Genomic DNA, 17,193 nt, shown 5'->3' with positions numbered 1-17,193 from the left:
CCCTTGTTGATGCCATTACATTGAAATCTTCTTGGAGAGATTTGTTGTTTTTAGCTATTGCTTCAGACTCATAAAACAAAGAATCCTCCAATGATAAGTTGTATTGGTTGTGAACTTTACAAATGTTGTTGAAGCTTACATCAATTTTAAGACTAACTAGTCCCATTGATATTAAAGACACTGCCATGATGGCAGAGCCAACACAGAGAAATGTTTTGCTTCCAACTTTATCTACAAAAAATGTTGCTGGTATTGTACTGACAACTTTGATAACACCAATTCCAGTGGAAGCTAAGCTAGCAGCTTCATTACTCTGAAACCCAACTGACTTCAAAACAGTAGATGCATAGAATAAAATGTTGGGTTGTCCTGTAATTTGTACAAAAAAGCTTAATGTTAGCCCTATGAACAAACGAACCCTCATGTTGTCTCTGGAACAAAACAGGTCCAAAAAGGTGTATTGGTACTCAGCTTTTATGGATGACCTGATAGCTGTGAGTTCTTCATTAATGTTTGAATTTCCTCTCAGTTTTTGAAGGACATTGCCTGCAGCTTCATCATAACCTCTCATGATCAAAAAACGAGGACTTGGTGGAAGGAAATACATAGCAATAGCCTGCAAGGAAGCTAAGGGAATTATGAGACCAAACATATATTGCCAACCATTGGCAACAGTTGAAAATACATAATTTGAAATGTAGGCCAGCAGAATGCCAACAACAATCATTAATTCGTTTAGAGAAACCAACATGCCCCTTTTATCCTGAGGTGCAATCTCAGCAATATACACGCAGGTTGCAATGGCAGACAAAGATATGGAAACCCCAATGGCAATACGTCCAACGATGAGACTTCCAAAAGATGCAATTATAATTAACAGTATATTTGCTATTACAACTAAGCAGGATGTCATAATTATAGTAACCCTTCGTCCATAATAGTCTACAAGGAAACCTCCAACAAGTGAGGCCGCAAATGCTCCAATCAGTAGTGCGCTCACCACAATTTCTTGCTGTTGGCAACTGAGTCCTAATAAACTGTGTAACTGAAGGAGAGCTCCTGAGATAATTCCCAGTTCATAGCCAACTAGAAGTCCACTTATGGCGGCAATGACAGATGACAGAGCAATGAACGTCCCACATCCTATGACAAAAATAGAAAAAAAGGAAAGTGAACACATAAATCGTATATTATAGTTATTTGTTTTCTTTAAAATCATATGTGTTACTAATAAACACATTAAAATAGATTTTCAATTACAAGCACTGTGGTAAATCTGTTTAAATGTATAGCGGAAGTAGCAGTAAATGCATGTTTGTAAACAACTGACACTGATAATTTTGCTCTACTGACACACTATTATTCACGCTAATAAAGACTCTTAAAGTTTATTGTTGGACAGGGACATGTCTCCATATGCATGAAACCAAAAATCAAATTTTCAAAATGCACATTTTAAAGGCACAATAAAAACTTTGACATTGTAATACAAAATGTTTAAAGTGAATGTCAATTTTGATGCTAAAGTGCCCGGTTTATAAAAATTCAATTAAAAACAGGGGCACTTTAATTAATCAAAATTTACATTTCACTCCTGTTGTGAAAAAAACGTACCTTTTAATCTTGACAGCAGCGCAAGCTTCCTCCGGTCGTTGCAAGCCATTTCTGACATCAGAAATGATGGATAGGTCATCCTCCAATCACGGCTTTCCCCCCCGGGGGAATCAGTGTCTGATTCAACGCCGTGATTGGAGGAAGCCGGATTCCTCATTTTAGACCCAGGAAGACGCTTTGCGACGGGTGGAGGAAGCTGAAGCAGCTGTCAAGTTTAAAAGGTAAAAACATTTTTATCAACAGGAGTGAAATGTAAATTTTGATGAATCAAATTTTTAAAAACCATGCACTTTAGCATCAAAATTGACATTCACTTTAATTGCAATATACTTGTATTACTTAATTTGTCCCCCTTTTCTGCAATTTATTTTTGAAAATTGTGGACTTTTCAATTTCTCTGAGTTTCTATAAAGTAATGGGCACCACCATGTTGGAACCTATTTTTCCCCTTATCTGTCATTACTGCTGATTTCAATTAGAGGCAGATAAAGTTTGCAATGACTATCCCTAAGGGTCATCATTTGTAGAGAGGAATTGCCTGGTATTTCGGAGCTGGACTGTACTGTTAAGTCAAGATCAGTCTGATATGCTACAGGAAAGTTCTTCTCTGTGAAAGGCACATGTTGAGCAAAATGAGGCAGCTTCTTGGGTGGTAACTAGCCATAGAACAAGCTATTATGCTATTGCTCATTTCCAGGTTGAGTGCTTCTCTTTTTTAATTTATGCAAATTATGACTCTTAAGGAAGTTTTCCTAAGTGTGATGCGGGAATCCAGACATGGACCCGTTGCTCAGTGTGCCTAGAGGGATATGGCTGCACCTCACCGATGAGGTCCACACTAGGCCGAAACGTACGTTTGGGTTTTTGCCGTTTCTCTTGTTCAAAGAGGGTTTGCCTGGTATTTTGGGGTTGGACTGTACTGTGAAGTCAGGATCAGACTGATATGCTACAGGAAAGTTCTTCTCTGTGAAAGGCCCATGTTGAGCAAAAAGAGACTGCTTCTTGGGTGGTAACCAGCCATAGAACAAGCTATTATGCTATTGTTCGTTCCCAGGTTTAGCGCTTCTCTCTTTTAATTTACTCAAAGCAGTGTGTCACTCTGAATCACAGCTAGGGTTGCCTCCTCTGCCATGTTTTCCTGGACACCTATGAGTTACACATGCTGCAGGGTGTGCAGACAGGAATATGAATAGTGCTGTCCAGTGTCACTATTTGTGTGCCGTCCAGGGGTGCAATTCATGTTACCTTCTGCACTCCCTGCAACATGTGTAACTCATAAGTGTCCAGGAAAACACGGCTGAGTTGGCAACCCTAATCCCACCGTGACTTAACTAGACACTAGAAACCATTCAAAGGAGGGCTACTAGAATGGTACATGGAAATAAAAATCAAACAAGGAAATACTTTGTAACAAATACAAATAACTATGAGGAAAAAATAAGAGAAGTAATAGAGCTGCATTGCCTGACCAGCAGCAAATTGTAGCCAGCCAGCCCTAGCTGCTGTGGCCCACCAGGAAACTCATAGGGGCCTATCTATCAAGCTCCGAAAGGAGCTTGTGGGCCCGTGTTTCTGGCGAGTCTTCAGACTCGCCAGAAACAGCAGTTATGAAGCAGCGGTCTAAAGACCTCTGCTCCATAACCCTGTCCGACTGCTCTGAGCAGGCGGACAGGAATCGCCGGTAATCAACCCGATCGAGTACGATCGGGTTGATTGACACCCCCTGCTGGCGGCCCATTGGCTGCGAGTCTGCAGGGGACGGCATTGCACCAGCAGCTCTTGTGAGCTGCTGGTGCAATGCTGAATATGGAGAATGTATTGCTCTCCGTATTCAGCGATGTCTTGCGGACTTGATCCGCACTGTCGGATCAGGTCCGCAAGACATTTGATAAATAGGGGCCATAGCGTACTGGTAGCCAATCCGGCTTTGCTTTCACATCTCTTTAAAGACTCTCAGCATATGATGCATGAAATCAAATATTGGAAGAATTGTCTTTAACAGAGGGATTATTTTCTCATTCTGAAATTTATCTGAATTACTGTTTGTTTTTTGTTTTGTTGGATTAAAATAAATATATATGAGTACCTCACTCAACTATTTCATTAAAGTATTAAATACTTATGATTTGACAGGAAATAACTAATCCATATCTAGACACGTAGACATTTGAGCTATGTAAATATGTTAACAATTGACAATTACTTAGCAAGAAACTGGATAAACATAAAAACCACAATGGTTAGATTGAAAAGGAATAAAACTAAGGTGCATTTTTACCAGGTGGTGGGTGGAGAAATCTTGCACTTCTGTCATATGACAGCTATGACAGTTCTTGTTTACTGACTTCTTTCAAACAAAGGGGTTGATCACAATTCTTTTAAAAAATGCATCAAATGATTTATCTACAAAAATCTCCATATACTTTACTAGTGAATTTCTTTTGAAAACTATTAGATCCGTTTTACTAAAGGATTGTGATGGACCCCATAGTGTTTCTGGTTAGTTTAAAGAGGTTTGCGTTATGTTATTTTGTTTATCACCTGCTCTGTTAAAATACCCTTTGGCCGTATTATCTGGCAGACCAAAGACTGCAGGTTTGTGTAATAATGAAGCATACACTTTCTCATGTAATTGTTACAGTCAGCTACAGTATTATAGTCTTATTCATTTTTAACTCACATTCTCAGAACATAAAGGAACAATAGGACCCTTGCTTCTCCCATCGCAACTGTTGATGCAAAATTGATTTAAAGGAACAGTAAACCCAATTTTTTTTTTCTTTCAAAATTCAGATAGAGCGTGCAATTTTAAACAACTTTCCAATTTACTTCTATGATATAATTTGTTTCTCTTGATATCCTTTGTTGAAAAGTATAACTACTAGGCTTGGGAGCTGCTGATTGGTGGATGCATTTATATGCCTCAAGTTATTGGCTCACCCATGTGCATTGCATTGCTATTTCTTCAACAAAGGGTGCTAAGTGAATTAAGTGAATTAGAAAATAGAAGTAAATTGCAAAGTTGTTTAAAATTGTATGTTCTGTCCGAATCATGAAATAAAACATTTGGGGTTCATGTGCAATTAAGAGAGCATATTACTAGAAAGAAAAGGGGCCTGATTATTTAAGGCTCTCTGGGATCGTGAGATTCTATAAGAAATCTCACCAGTACTATAAAGCCCCAGTGCTAATTCTATAAAGGCAGTTTTTACTTTGAGAAAAGGGTGTCTCACAAAAGGGCGTTCCCTGCTTTTAAGTATGTACAAGTGAGGCATACATTACAATAAGTCATATAAAACAAATAAATGATATATTGAAAAAAATATGCTGACCATAATAAATGACCATCTATATATCATATGCTCAACATAAAAATGCAGAATTACTACTGGGAATACAAAGCACTACTCAAGTCTATTATGTCAATATTCCACCTTGTTTTGTGAATTGTGCATCCTAATTTTCATACTTTTCATGGTTAATTTTAAAGTCTGTATATTTGATTGAAACAGCCTATCCCCAAAACTCTTTCACTACAAGCATTTTATCCCCTATTTTCTATATCATTCACATTGTCAGCTTGAATTTAGCCAATACTATATCCATGCTATTACTTTGTAGTCAGCAATGCATTTTGGCATTTTTTTATTGGGAGGGAGAAAGTAAAATGCAGTCAGACCTCAATATTCTGATCTCCTTCCAAATAACTGTCATTTTCTGTCTTAAAGGAGCCGTATACACCAATTTTCATATAACAGCATGTAATAGATACTACTATAAAGAAGAATATGCACAGATACTGATACAAAAATCCATTATAAAACCGTTAAAAATGTACTTAGAAGCTCCCAGTTTAGTACTGTTGATGAGGTTAGGCTGAGAGACCCAGTGAAAGCGGTGGGGAAAACAGAAACAGCAGACACTCCCCCCTCCCCTGCATATGAAAAGACAGAGTATACAAACAGGAGCCACAGGAATCTGCAGACATCAGTATACATCTAAAACGTTGGGGCTTGGTTAGGAGTCTGGTTAGGAGTCTGAAAATCAGAACAATTTTATTAAAAAATAAGCAAATCTGTACATTTTTACAAAAACATTCCCACATTGGCTATATAAATAGATCATCTACAAAACATTTATGCAAAGAAAAATATAGTGTACAATGCCCCTTTAAAGAGACAATGTACTGCAAAATTGGGTTCTCCTTAAAGGGAGTCTCAAGTCAAAATTAAACTTTCATGATTCAGATAGAGTATCCAATTTTATATCTAATTTTTTAAGTATCTACTACTCATTTGAAGTTCAGAAGTGCTATTGCATTGTCTTTTTATAATGCATTTGATGATTATGCCAATCTACTGTATTAACTGGTCCTGTAAGAGCAGTACCCACTAATTATTCTGTCTTGTTTAGCCTTGTCTTGGCATCATTTTTGTGCCCCCTGTATAATCCTAGAGCCAATCCATCTCAAGTGGCTGACCATTTTTAACTCTCCTAATATTTGTTTTGAGTATTTACCTCTATGTATATGTATTGCAAAACAACTAGTTTTTAAATTTTATTTTATTTGGTTTAACCACGGTGTCCATCTTTGTGTCATGGTGCATGAGAAAGTTTTGTTATACAGAGGTTTACGGACACCTTAATATCTCAGCTGAGGATGCTCCTAACTCCTTGGAACAAAAACTGATGTCTAGATTACATTACAAGGTACATGTACACATATAAACATTTTGCACATTCTTGTTCCATAGATTTAGAAGGTATCTTCCTTATATTGGATGCAGGGGATCCATTAAGAGCAGCACAAGCTGAGTTAACCTTCTCAAGAAAATCTTTGAGTAATACATAGTCCTCTCTCTGCTCCATACAAGTGTATTTTCAATAACAATTATTTGTTTGTAGCAGGTGCGACACAGTGACCTACTAGGGACAAGTTTTAGAGGATAGTTATTTTTCTTTGTGCTCTAATCGAATATAATTTTTTTTGTGATATTCCAATTGATTACAATAACTGTTACAAAAAGGGGGTGATGATATTTCAATGGAAATTTGTTTCATGGTACTTACAGACTGATGTAACATCACATCCTACTCACTCTTGAACACAGTAACTACTTTTCTTCTAAACTGTGGTCACTGCTTTTATCACAGGAGAAACAACACCAAAGCTGTGTTTGTGACACTGTCCATTTGTAAAACACTCAATTGAATACTGTATTTCCATATTTAGATAAAATATATTCTTGCATCACTTGAAACTATCACACTTCCGCTACTAGCATCTAACTCACATGCAACGCCAACACGCCAATCTTTGCCCACACACTTGTAGATTTGGGCATGTCCAGACAAGCAGAGATAAGTCTTCCTGCCCTAATGTCATAATGTCATTTTTGTGCCTTTACCAACATGGTAATTTAGATCTAATTGACAATCATTAACATAATTACTATAAAATACTTTTCATTTTAATTATTTATTATGCTTATATTACATCTGTTCATTTTGCAAAACGCATGTTTAAAATAGGCTTTTCCTCAGATTTCTACTAGCCCTAAATCTGTAACCTGTGGAATCTTAAACTAATTTTTTCAGTAAAATGCCATCATAGAGGTAATAATTAACCCAAAAGTGAAGGGAAATGATAAATTGTTTTACTTTCTCATCCCCATAATAAAAAGTGATCTTAACCATTACATTAGGACTTAAAGGGACACTAAACCCAAAATTTTTCTATCATGATTCAGATAGAGAATACAGTTTTAAATAACATTCCAATTTACTTCTATTATTTAATTTTCTTAATTCTTTGATATCCTTTGTTGAAGAAATAGCAATGCACATGGGTGAGCCAATCACACGAGGCATCTATGTACAGCCACGAATCAGCATAAATGAGCCTATCTAGATATGCTTTTCAGTAAAGGATATCGCGAGAATGAAGCAAATTAGATAATAGAAGTAAACTAGAAAGTTGTTAAATTTGCATGCTCTTTCTAAATTATAAAAGAAAAAAATCGGGTTTAATGTCCCTTTAAGTTTTAAGTCTATGGAACAAGAATGTTCAAAAAATGTATAAATGTATATGTACCGTGTAATGTGCTCTAGACATCAGTTTTTGTTTCAAGGATCTAGGTCATCCTGAGATATTGAGGTTTCCGTAAACATCTATATAACCAAAATGTGTCAGGCACCATGACACAAAGATGGCCGCAGTTCAATCAAGTAAAATAAAAAATAAAAAATTGTGGTTTCGCAATACCAATACATAGAGGTAATCACTCAAAAAACAATATAGGAAAATTAAAAATGTTCAAGCAATAAACATCTTAATTACTATAGTCAGTCAAAACAGTCAGTTAAAGGGACACTCAAGTCAAAATTAAAATTTCCTGATTCAGATAGAGCATGCAATTTTAAACAACTTTCCAATTTACTTCCATTAACAAAATGTATTTTTATATTTAAACTTTTTGAGTCACCAGCTCCTACTGAGCATGTGCAAGAATTCACAGAATAAGCGTGTATGCATTTGTGATTGGCTGATGGCTGTCACATGGTACGTGTATGCATTTGTGATTGGATGATGGCTGTCACATGGTACAGGGGGAATGGAAATAGACATAACTTAAAATTGTCAGAAAAAAAAAATCTACTCACATTTGAAGTTCAGACTAACTGCTATTGCATTGTCTTGTTATCTTGCATTTGTTGATTATGCAAATCTACTCTGTTGACTGGTCCTTTAACCTTATCTTTCATACTCTTTTCTAGCAAATAATCTGTAATTATTATTGGTCTACTACTACACCATGTACTGTTAGATTATATCTTTCAACAGTGTTTGACAATAGTGATAAGAGGTGTATTGACATAATTATCTGTCTGTGCCCTTTTTGTAGGTCAATCTGCTTCTTCTGTGATCAATAACTACACTTTATCAGCAACATTACTTAGTAATGTGAAGAGTACACAAATCAATTGCTAATATCCCTTTTGATAATGTGGTCTATTTATCAAATGTATGTCGGACCTGATCCGACAGTGCTGATCAGGTCCGACAGACATCGCTGAATGTGGAGAGCAATACGCTCTCCGTATTCAGCATTCCACCAGCAGCTCTTGTGAGCTTCTGGTGCAACGCCGCCCCCTGCAGATTCGCGACCAATCGGCCGCCAGCAGGGGGTGTCAATCAACCCGATCGTACTCGATCGGGTTGAATTGTGGCGATCTTTGTCCGCTTGCTCAGAGCAGGTGGACAGGGTTATGGAGCAGCGGTCTTCAGACCGCTGCTCCATAACTTGCATTTCTGGCGATTCTGAAGACTCGCCAGAAACACGGACCCTCAAGCTCCGTTCGGAGCTTGATAAATGGGCCTCAATGTCTCAGACCAGTTTGGTCAAGGCTACAGTTTTAGAATGTTCCTTACTGATGATATATATATATAACCCAAAAATACCACCCCCAATGATTTTTGAAAATACTATACAGGTAGCCCTCAGTTTACGCCGGGGTTAGGTTCCAGAAGGAATGGTTGTAAATCAAAACTGTTGTAAATTGAAACCCAGTTTATAATGTAAGTCAAAGGGAAGTGAGGGAGTTAGATTCCAGACCCCTCTCAAAATTGTCATAAGTAACACCTAATACATTATTTTTAAAGCTTTGAAATGAAGACTTTAAATGCTAAACAGCATTATAAACCTGATAAAATAATCACACAACACAGACTTCACTTGCATTCTTCTGCAAACAGTTCTTTCTATGCATTCCAATCTAGACTGATTTATAGACAGGAAGATCTTGTTCCTTTGAAATCTGCTCGATAGCTCATGTCTGGTTAAACTGATTAATTTCAGCTTGCTTGGCTTTGCTGCAACACAAGCGGACAGCTCCACCTACTGGTTATTTTAATCAATGCACTGCTTCTCAATGCTTTTCAATAGCAGTCACATGACTGGAAAAAAAAGGTTGTTATTCTGAAACGGTGTAAATTGAACCGTTGTAAACCGAGGGCCACCTGTATAATAAATACTCAGGCCCCAATTTATCAAGGTCTGCTGGACCTGATCCGACAGTGCGGATTAGGTCCGACAGACCTCGCTGAATACGGCAAGCAATACGCTCGCTGTATTTAGCATTGCACCAGCAGCTCACAAGAATACAAATTATGTCTTCTATTATGCAATACACACTACTGCCAGCTCTCTGACCAGACACCATGCCATTCAAACACCATGTTTGAATCCTGTTCTTCAAGTCACATATAGCATATGTGTGTATGCCACTTTCCTATATGCATTTTTCCTAAAGGAAGTATATTGCAAAAATGCTTCTATTTAAAACTGAAATGCACCTAATTAGATTTAAAATGTGACATTTCTATCCATTAGAATTATATACACATACAGAAAATGTGATGTTTTGGGGGTGAACAGTTTCATCAAATAAACATATTGTGATCAAAACTAAGATATAGAAAAAAATTAGAACATACTATCCAATCTGTGTGCAGAATGCCAAGCTGTGCATATCAAGCGCCAAACGCCTATTTACATAATGCTTCCAGACAGTACAGATCAAACACCAAATAAATCCCCTCAATGTAGTCTAGGATTAAAAAACAGCTACGTTTTAGAAACAATCAAATATAAACAAATAGTTGAGTTATAAAATATTTGTTTGTGAAACTGAGTTTTCATTTTATTATTTGTTGAAGAGAACAGGGCTTGATTCCGAGTAGATTGCTATTTAGCGCTCCTGCTCGCACGTTAACTTTTCTATATGCAGGCTTTTTGCACATGTCAGGTTGCGCTCGTATTAATCTTTGAGCCCTTACAACTTTTTTAACTAAATATTTTTTTTTATCAAATTGTGTTTCGTATGAGAGTAACTGTACTTTTGCATGTATTTATGTTGTGTTTATGCAACTTTTTTGGCTTCCCCCACCCTTTATGCGAGCTATGAAGTCGCACTAACCTGATGTGCATTAGATTCGATTGCGCTTGAGTGAAGGTATTTATTTTCAACTCATAATACGCACGCTATTTGTGTTGCTCGCAAAAAGCCGGAAAAAAAACAATATCACTTGCACACTACATTTAGGGCACCACTCATAATCTAACCCCCAGGTAGATAGTGTGAAGGTGTCTGAAGTCAGCAGTTTTGCAGGAATGCTTTTGAACACTAAATCGCAGCAGTGCGTCAGCACAATGTATAACAATGTTAAACACATTCTTGTAAAAACTGCTGCCATATAGTGCTCCAGATATGTGCATGTTCAGTATTTAGCAAATTATGACATCTTTTGCTGTCCTTGTCACCTATTTCTGACACCTAACTTTTTGGACTAATTCTTCTCTGATTTCTATTTATGATAAATGTATTCATAAACCCTGATTGAAAAATCACAGAAACAGATATAATTCAAATGGATACTGTGGGGCCGATTTATCAAGCTCATAACAGATGTTATGAAGCAGCGGTCCATAACTTGTCCACCTGCTCTGAGGCCGCGGACAGAAATCAACCCGATCGAATGCGGGGCACGATTACATATACGGCGCAGGCTTCGGCGCAAGCGTTGAAACCCGCGACGGCCGTAATTTCACCTCGCACATCGGGGTATTACATATAGGGCGCCGTTAGATGCTAGACTGGCGTAAGTAGGACAAACTAGCGGTCATCTGAAATGTGCGCAAATACACATTTTAGTCGTCACAAGTAACTTACGCCAGTATTGTGTCCACGGAAAGTGTCAATAAAGAGTAGTTTTATGCAAATTAGGCTAACACTCATAAAAATGAAACCGATTTCAAATAAGAATGTGACACACAATTACGCTATTCAAAATTCATATATAAACCCATGCGCAGCCGCCATTTTCTTCAGTGTGTTTGGATTGCAATGTTCATTCAGCTACAACACACTACACTGGAGTGGAGGATTAGTCATAGTAGAGAGATAGGTGCAAACAGAGGAGTTAGTTAGGTCTCATTGTTGTTGAGTAAGCTTGTACACTTACAAATATTCTTACATATTGCACAGATTTGCATACATACATACATATACAAATACACCACACTTTTTTTCTAACATCTCACACATATTTTATTTTATTTTTACAGTGTGATAGGCTGAGTGTTTGGTTGTGATTGTGTGTGATTGAACTGGGAGTGAGTGTGTGTAGTGTGATTTAGTGTGAGGATGGCAGGGAGAGGTAGGGAGCAGGAACAAAAAAATTGGTACTAATGCACTACTAATGTGTCAATGCAGGCATTTAATTTCTATATAATAGATCAGCTTAGTGAACACGTTGAGCTTTTATGATAAGAAAAAGAGGTGCTGTGTACTGGAATGACGACTAAAGGAGATCAGTAAAAAAACTGATATTAGTAACTAAAGGACTAAAGGAGATCAGTAAAAAACTGAGTTAATAGAGGTATTACGTTGGGCTTTTAGTACTTAAGTGGTATCAATGGTATAGGCCGGTAATTTTATGCCCAAAGATATGGAGCAACAGCAAAAGATATAAGCAACAAACAGTATTAATCCGCATCTTAGTGTGTAATGATACGCTGCAATTGCAGCACTAGTAGATCCACACGGTTTTAGACCGTTAACCTCAGAGCAACAGACACGCTATAACTACACGTATATATATATATTAGTAGTGGTATAGGCCGGTATCCCTAATATCCAGAGTACAATTGCAGCAATCAATCAAGGGTATTGACAGGCATCGTGTAAGCACATTTCTCTAAATATTTACATTGATATAACTATATGTAGGAGATTCCAAATGTATAAGCAGGAATATCTTGAATATGTTACATTAAAAGATATAGGACGATAATAAATCGTTTTTTTTTGTTTGTTTTTTAATTTTTCTCTAAGAATACGATACTATTGCAACAAATTAAGTAACCAGTTTGTACAAGCTGGGAACCTAATACCAGTTAAATGTGCGATATTTATAGTTGCGCTACACTAATAGTGGTACCTGAATAGCAACTTAAGTGTATAAGATACACAGTAATAGAGTTGAATTGTATAAGCAGTGACACAGGCAGCAGTATAGGCCGGTAACTTACTGATGTTTATTCCACTCATCCAGTTAGAGTGACAGACCAATATCGGTTAATACGCTATAATTTAGCTTTATATTAACAATGGTATTGAGTGGTAACACAACAACTTAAGATAATAAGTAATATTGCTGATTCTTACAAGCAGTGATATAGACTGCGGTATAGGCCGGTAATCAGTGACATTAACCTTATGCACTTAGAAATCACTAATAAAAGCAACTCTATTATTAAATATATGAATAAGGGGGAATTGCTGTATTCATTTACAGTACGTGGTATAAGCCGGTAACACGCAGGAACAGAAAACCATATATATTTGTGGTGGTTTAGGTAGTCAACCCATTAACATCTGCTATTTGATAATCTCAACTTTTACACTCTATTAAAGGTACAGGGTGGCAATCTCTAACTACTCTACATACGATCTCAGTGTATACATTAGTCACTAAAGGTGAAGACTGATATCCCTCTATTCAGGGAGTAGAGATTATAGCAGCTGACTCAAACCAACAGTTTAGAAAGTCAGTTACCCTATACCTATCTATAAGCCTAAGCTACAGCAGATATAGGAAAACAATAATAATAATTTATAACCTTCAAGACATAATTCATTTGATCTTACATTAGCTTACAGCGGTAAAAGCTGGAAAACCGAAGTGCATAACTTGACTGTTCCGTTATCCTAACACTACACTAAGATTTAAGCAATCTTGCTGATTTGTACTAAAGTACTAGCAATATAGACTGTATTTCATCAGCTGATTTAATCCTGTTGCTCTAGTTTGAGGGCATTTTCGGTATCATCTAGCAAGCCATTATAATAACCTATGGAATAGGCAGATACTAACCCCACTATTCCCACTTTGAGAATCTTTCTCATCCTCTATCTACATGAGGCATTTCACTAATCTCTTGTACTGATATGATACTGACGTTAATTTTAAATGTGTGTCCTTGTGTAAATACATTATTTTAACATTTCTATTAAAAGTTAAATTTTATTTGTAAATGTTCTGTACTCCATCCGATAGTCTGAAACTATCTATCTCATCAATTTAACTAGCAGGAATGTGAGTGCTATATAGGTGTACTACAATATCAGTTTTTTACTGATCTTCTTTAGAGATAGGGAGGAGGGTAGGAGGGGAGAGGGTAGGAGGGGAGAGGAGTGGCAGGGAGAGGAGTATAGGAGAGGACAGGAGGAGCAGTGGGCCCCCCGTCAGGGAGTAAGTGGAGTGGGGAGAGGGAAAGCCAGAAGGGATGATGGGAGGGGAGATGCCCGAGAGCCCCAGAGAGCAGGTACATCTAGTAGAGGGACAGAGTGTGCACATGGGGACAGAAGGGGGGAGGAGGGAGAGGATAGGGAGGAACCCACACCAGGGACATCACAGGGAGGAAGCCAAGTGTCCATGGAGGATGAGAGGCTGAGATGTCCCAACTTCTCATTTGCTGAAAATGTTGCCCTTGTCCAGGCCATCATGGACAATTACAGTGACCTCTTTGGGCAGAAGAAGGGCAAAGGCATTGCCAAAAAGAGAAAAATGGCATGGTTGGCGGTAGAGGATGCCGTCAACAGTGTGGCCCCGCAGAGGAGAACTGTTGAGGGCCTGAAAAAGCGCTGGAATGACTGCAAGAGGCGGGCCAAAGAAAAGATGGGGCAGGAAGCTATTCACCAGAAGGGAATAGGCAGTGGTCCATCCCTGGATATAGAGTATAACACCTGGCAGGAGATGATATGCAGGTCCCTGAGTATCACAGTAGTTTGTGGACTTCCAGGGGCTCGTGACTCAGGGGCTGCAACCACAGCACATCATGCTGATGAGTAACATCCCACACACCAGTATTATATGTATTTGAGATATAAAATCCTTTAATATCACATATTCATGTACACAATGAGGAGCATGGTATTTGGTGTACTAACAAAAACATCTACAATTAGGCTTGACATTACTGCTACTTTACACAATGCAATTCATGATATGAGGTGGAATAGTGCAATACTAACATGTCTCAGAGTAACACAGGCCACAAGCCACATGTAGAGTTTTCATTGAATGGACACATAACTATTGTAATGAAACACATCCCTGTATACTGCTCATATTCAAATCAATCAGAGAACAACTCACAATGTGCACATGCATGTTATAGAGTTTGATATGAGAATCAGTATAGGCCCTAGCATGTATCAATGTACATTGTATGCCCACATGGACATATATCTTACTGTACTAATCCCTCTCACCCTTTGACTCCTCCACAGAACCTTCTGTCACGAGGATACAAACATCCATGCCACCACCACCACCACTAGTCTTCAGGCAATCACAAGAACAGTATGCTTCCAGGCATGAGCATGGTTGGATGGCTTCAGTTGAGGACCTGGGAGTAATGCCACCACCATTGCCATATGACCTCTGGCAAGATTCCTGGCCAGAGGAATATCCTTCCTTTGGCTTTGAGGGGGAGCCAAGACAGCCACAAAGGGTCCATGTATTTACCCCCCCACAACACATTCTCATGGCAGTCATGGATTTTACCCACAGACTATGTCACAAGAAGTGCCAATTGGACAGGCTGAGTGGTCACACACTGGTCATCAGTGGGACTATCAATCAACCATGAGAGCTCCACCATCCTCATCACTTGGACGAGGTCCACCATCCTTATCACTTGGACGAGGTCCACCATTCTCATCACTTGGACGAGCTCCACCATCCTCATCACTTGGACGAGGTCCACCATCCTAATCACTTGGATGAGCTCCACCATCCTCATCACTTGGACAACCTCCACCATTTGCAGATGGAAATATAGCAGAAACTACAGCTGCACCTCAAGCACCATCAGATGCAGCTGAACTTGCCCCACAAGAACCATCAGATGCCAGTGACCCTGCCCCACAAGAACCATCAGATGCAGGTGACCCGGCTCCACAAGAACCATCAGATGCAGGTGACCCTGCCCCACAAGAACCAGCAGATGCAGGTGACCCTGCCCCACAAGCAACTAGAAGCCCTGCTGCTCAAGAGCCTGTGGATGCATTGTATTCCCCCCTGGGTGAGGAATACATTGCACTCCAGAGGAAGCTCATAACAAGCACAAGCACTGAGAGCATACAAAGAGGCCAAGAGAGGTTCTTCAGGAACCAAGAAAAGTTAATCAGGAACCAAGAAAGGTTTATCAGGAGCCAAGAGCCATAGAGCTGCAGAGGGACATGGCAGCATCGTTAAGTGCAAGTGTTCAGAACCAGTCACAGATGATGCGAATTCTGTCTGATATGCAGATGCAAATAGATGACAATAGATGGAAAGAACAAAATCAACTCTTGGGTGTGTTGGTTGAGCACTTTACACACCAGCAGGACACTGCCTCCAGCCTATCATCTGTGGCAAGCAGACAAGCAGAAACACCAGAATCTTCTAAAACCAGGAGAACAAGGAAATCCACTACAGTCACCTCAGCTCCCTCATCTAAGAAGCCAAAAAATAAATAAATATTATTATAGTTCACCATAAACCTTGTCCTCTGTCATTTACCATGTACTTGTCATACACATCCATGTGAAGTGTGTTTTATTACACTAATATTGTTAAACGATATAATATGACCTGTGTGTAAATGGCAATAAAAACAGGTAATATTATCATGTTTATGACATATTCTTGTACTATAACTCACATCCACATGGTTGTTTATGAAGGGTACATATAGTAATATTCACTTCTAAGATTTAAATCAATGTATTTCACATCCAATCTAAATTGACACATGGGTATATATAATAGTGATGTTACTAATAGGGTGTGCATTATCAGGTGTTTTAGGGCTGCAGGTGAGAGGTTGTGTTGTTTGTTATTGGATTGACACAATTGCAAATAGGCGGCCTTCAAGGTCTTATAAATTATCATATGAGCCATCCTAGGTTTAGCTTTCAACTAAGAATACCAAGAGAATAAAGCAAAATTGGTGTTAGAATAACATTTGAAAGTTGCTTGAAATGACATGCCCTATTTGAAACAATAAGGTTTTCTTTGGACTTGACTGTCCCTTCATATATTTTGGCATCAATGCCAAGCTGTGTTAACATTAGACTAAATTACACTCCAGTGGGTTCTAAAGAGATAAAGGTAATACAATTATGATTTCCCAATGTTCTCTCCTCCAAGTATTGGTGATTGTTTTAAGAACAAATATATATAAACAAAGTAAATAAGCAAGTCTATGTACACAATGTGATAAAGTAATGAGATCTGATTATACCTACAAGCTCAATCCATTTGATTAGGTTGTGGCTTCAAACAACAAAATCAGCTATTTCAAATACACAAATAAACCTTAAAAAAACGATATCATAGTATACTGTCCCTTTAACTATTTGAGATGCTGATTAAATGTATGTGTTTGTTAAGGCTTCCAGGGAGTTACGTTGCTTTTTTAGCCAGTGCAAGGGTTGCTGTGCCTGCAATATGTGGCGAGATGAGGA

At 38.3% G+C, this 17,193-nt stretch overlaps 1 protein-coding gene across 1 annotated transcript in view; it reads right to left on the bottom strand.

Moving 5' to 3' along the window:
• SLC2A12 (solute carrier family 2 member 12) overlaps positions 1-17,193 on the bottom strand; it is a 137,939-nt gene that overhangs the window by 59,779 nt on the left and 60,967 nt on the right. The window contains exon 2 of the mRNA XM_053710905.1: positions 1-1,143. This exon is cut by the window's left edge and continues 183 nt beyond it. Coding sequence (XP_053566880.1) covers positions 1-1,143 — 1,143 coding nt within the window. The remainder of the gene's footprint in view (positions 1,144-17,193) is intronic.

Source organism: Bombina bombina, chromosome 4 (assembly GCF_027579735.1).
Source record: "Bombina bombina isolate aBomBom1 chromosome 4, aBomBom1.pri, whole genome shotgun sequence".
NCBI classification, from domain to species: domain Eukaryota; kingdom Metazoa; phylum Chordata; class Amphibia; order Anura; family Bombinatoridae; genus Bombina; species Bombina bombina.
Note: the sequence above shows the minus strand (reverse complement) of the source record. Positions and strands in the feature narration are given on the sequence as shown.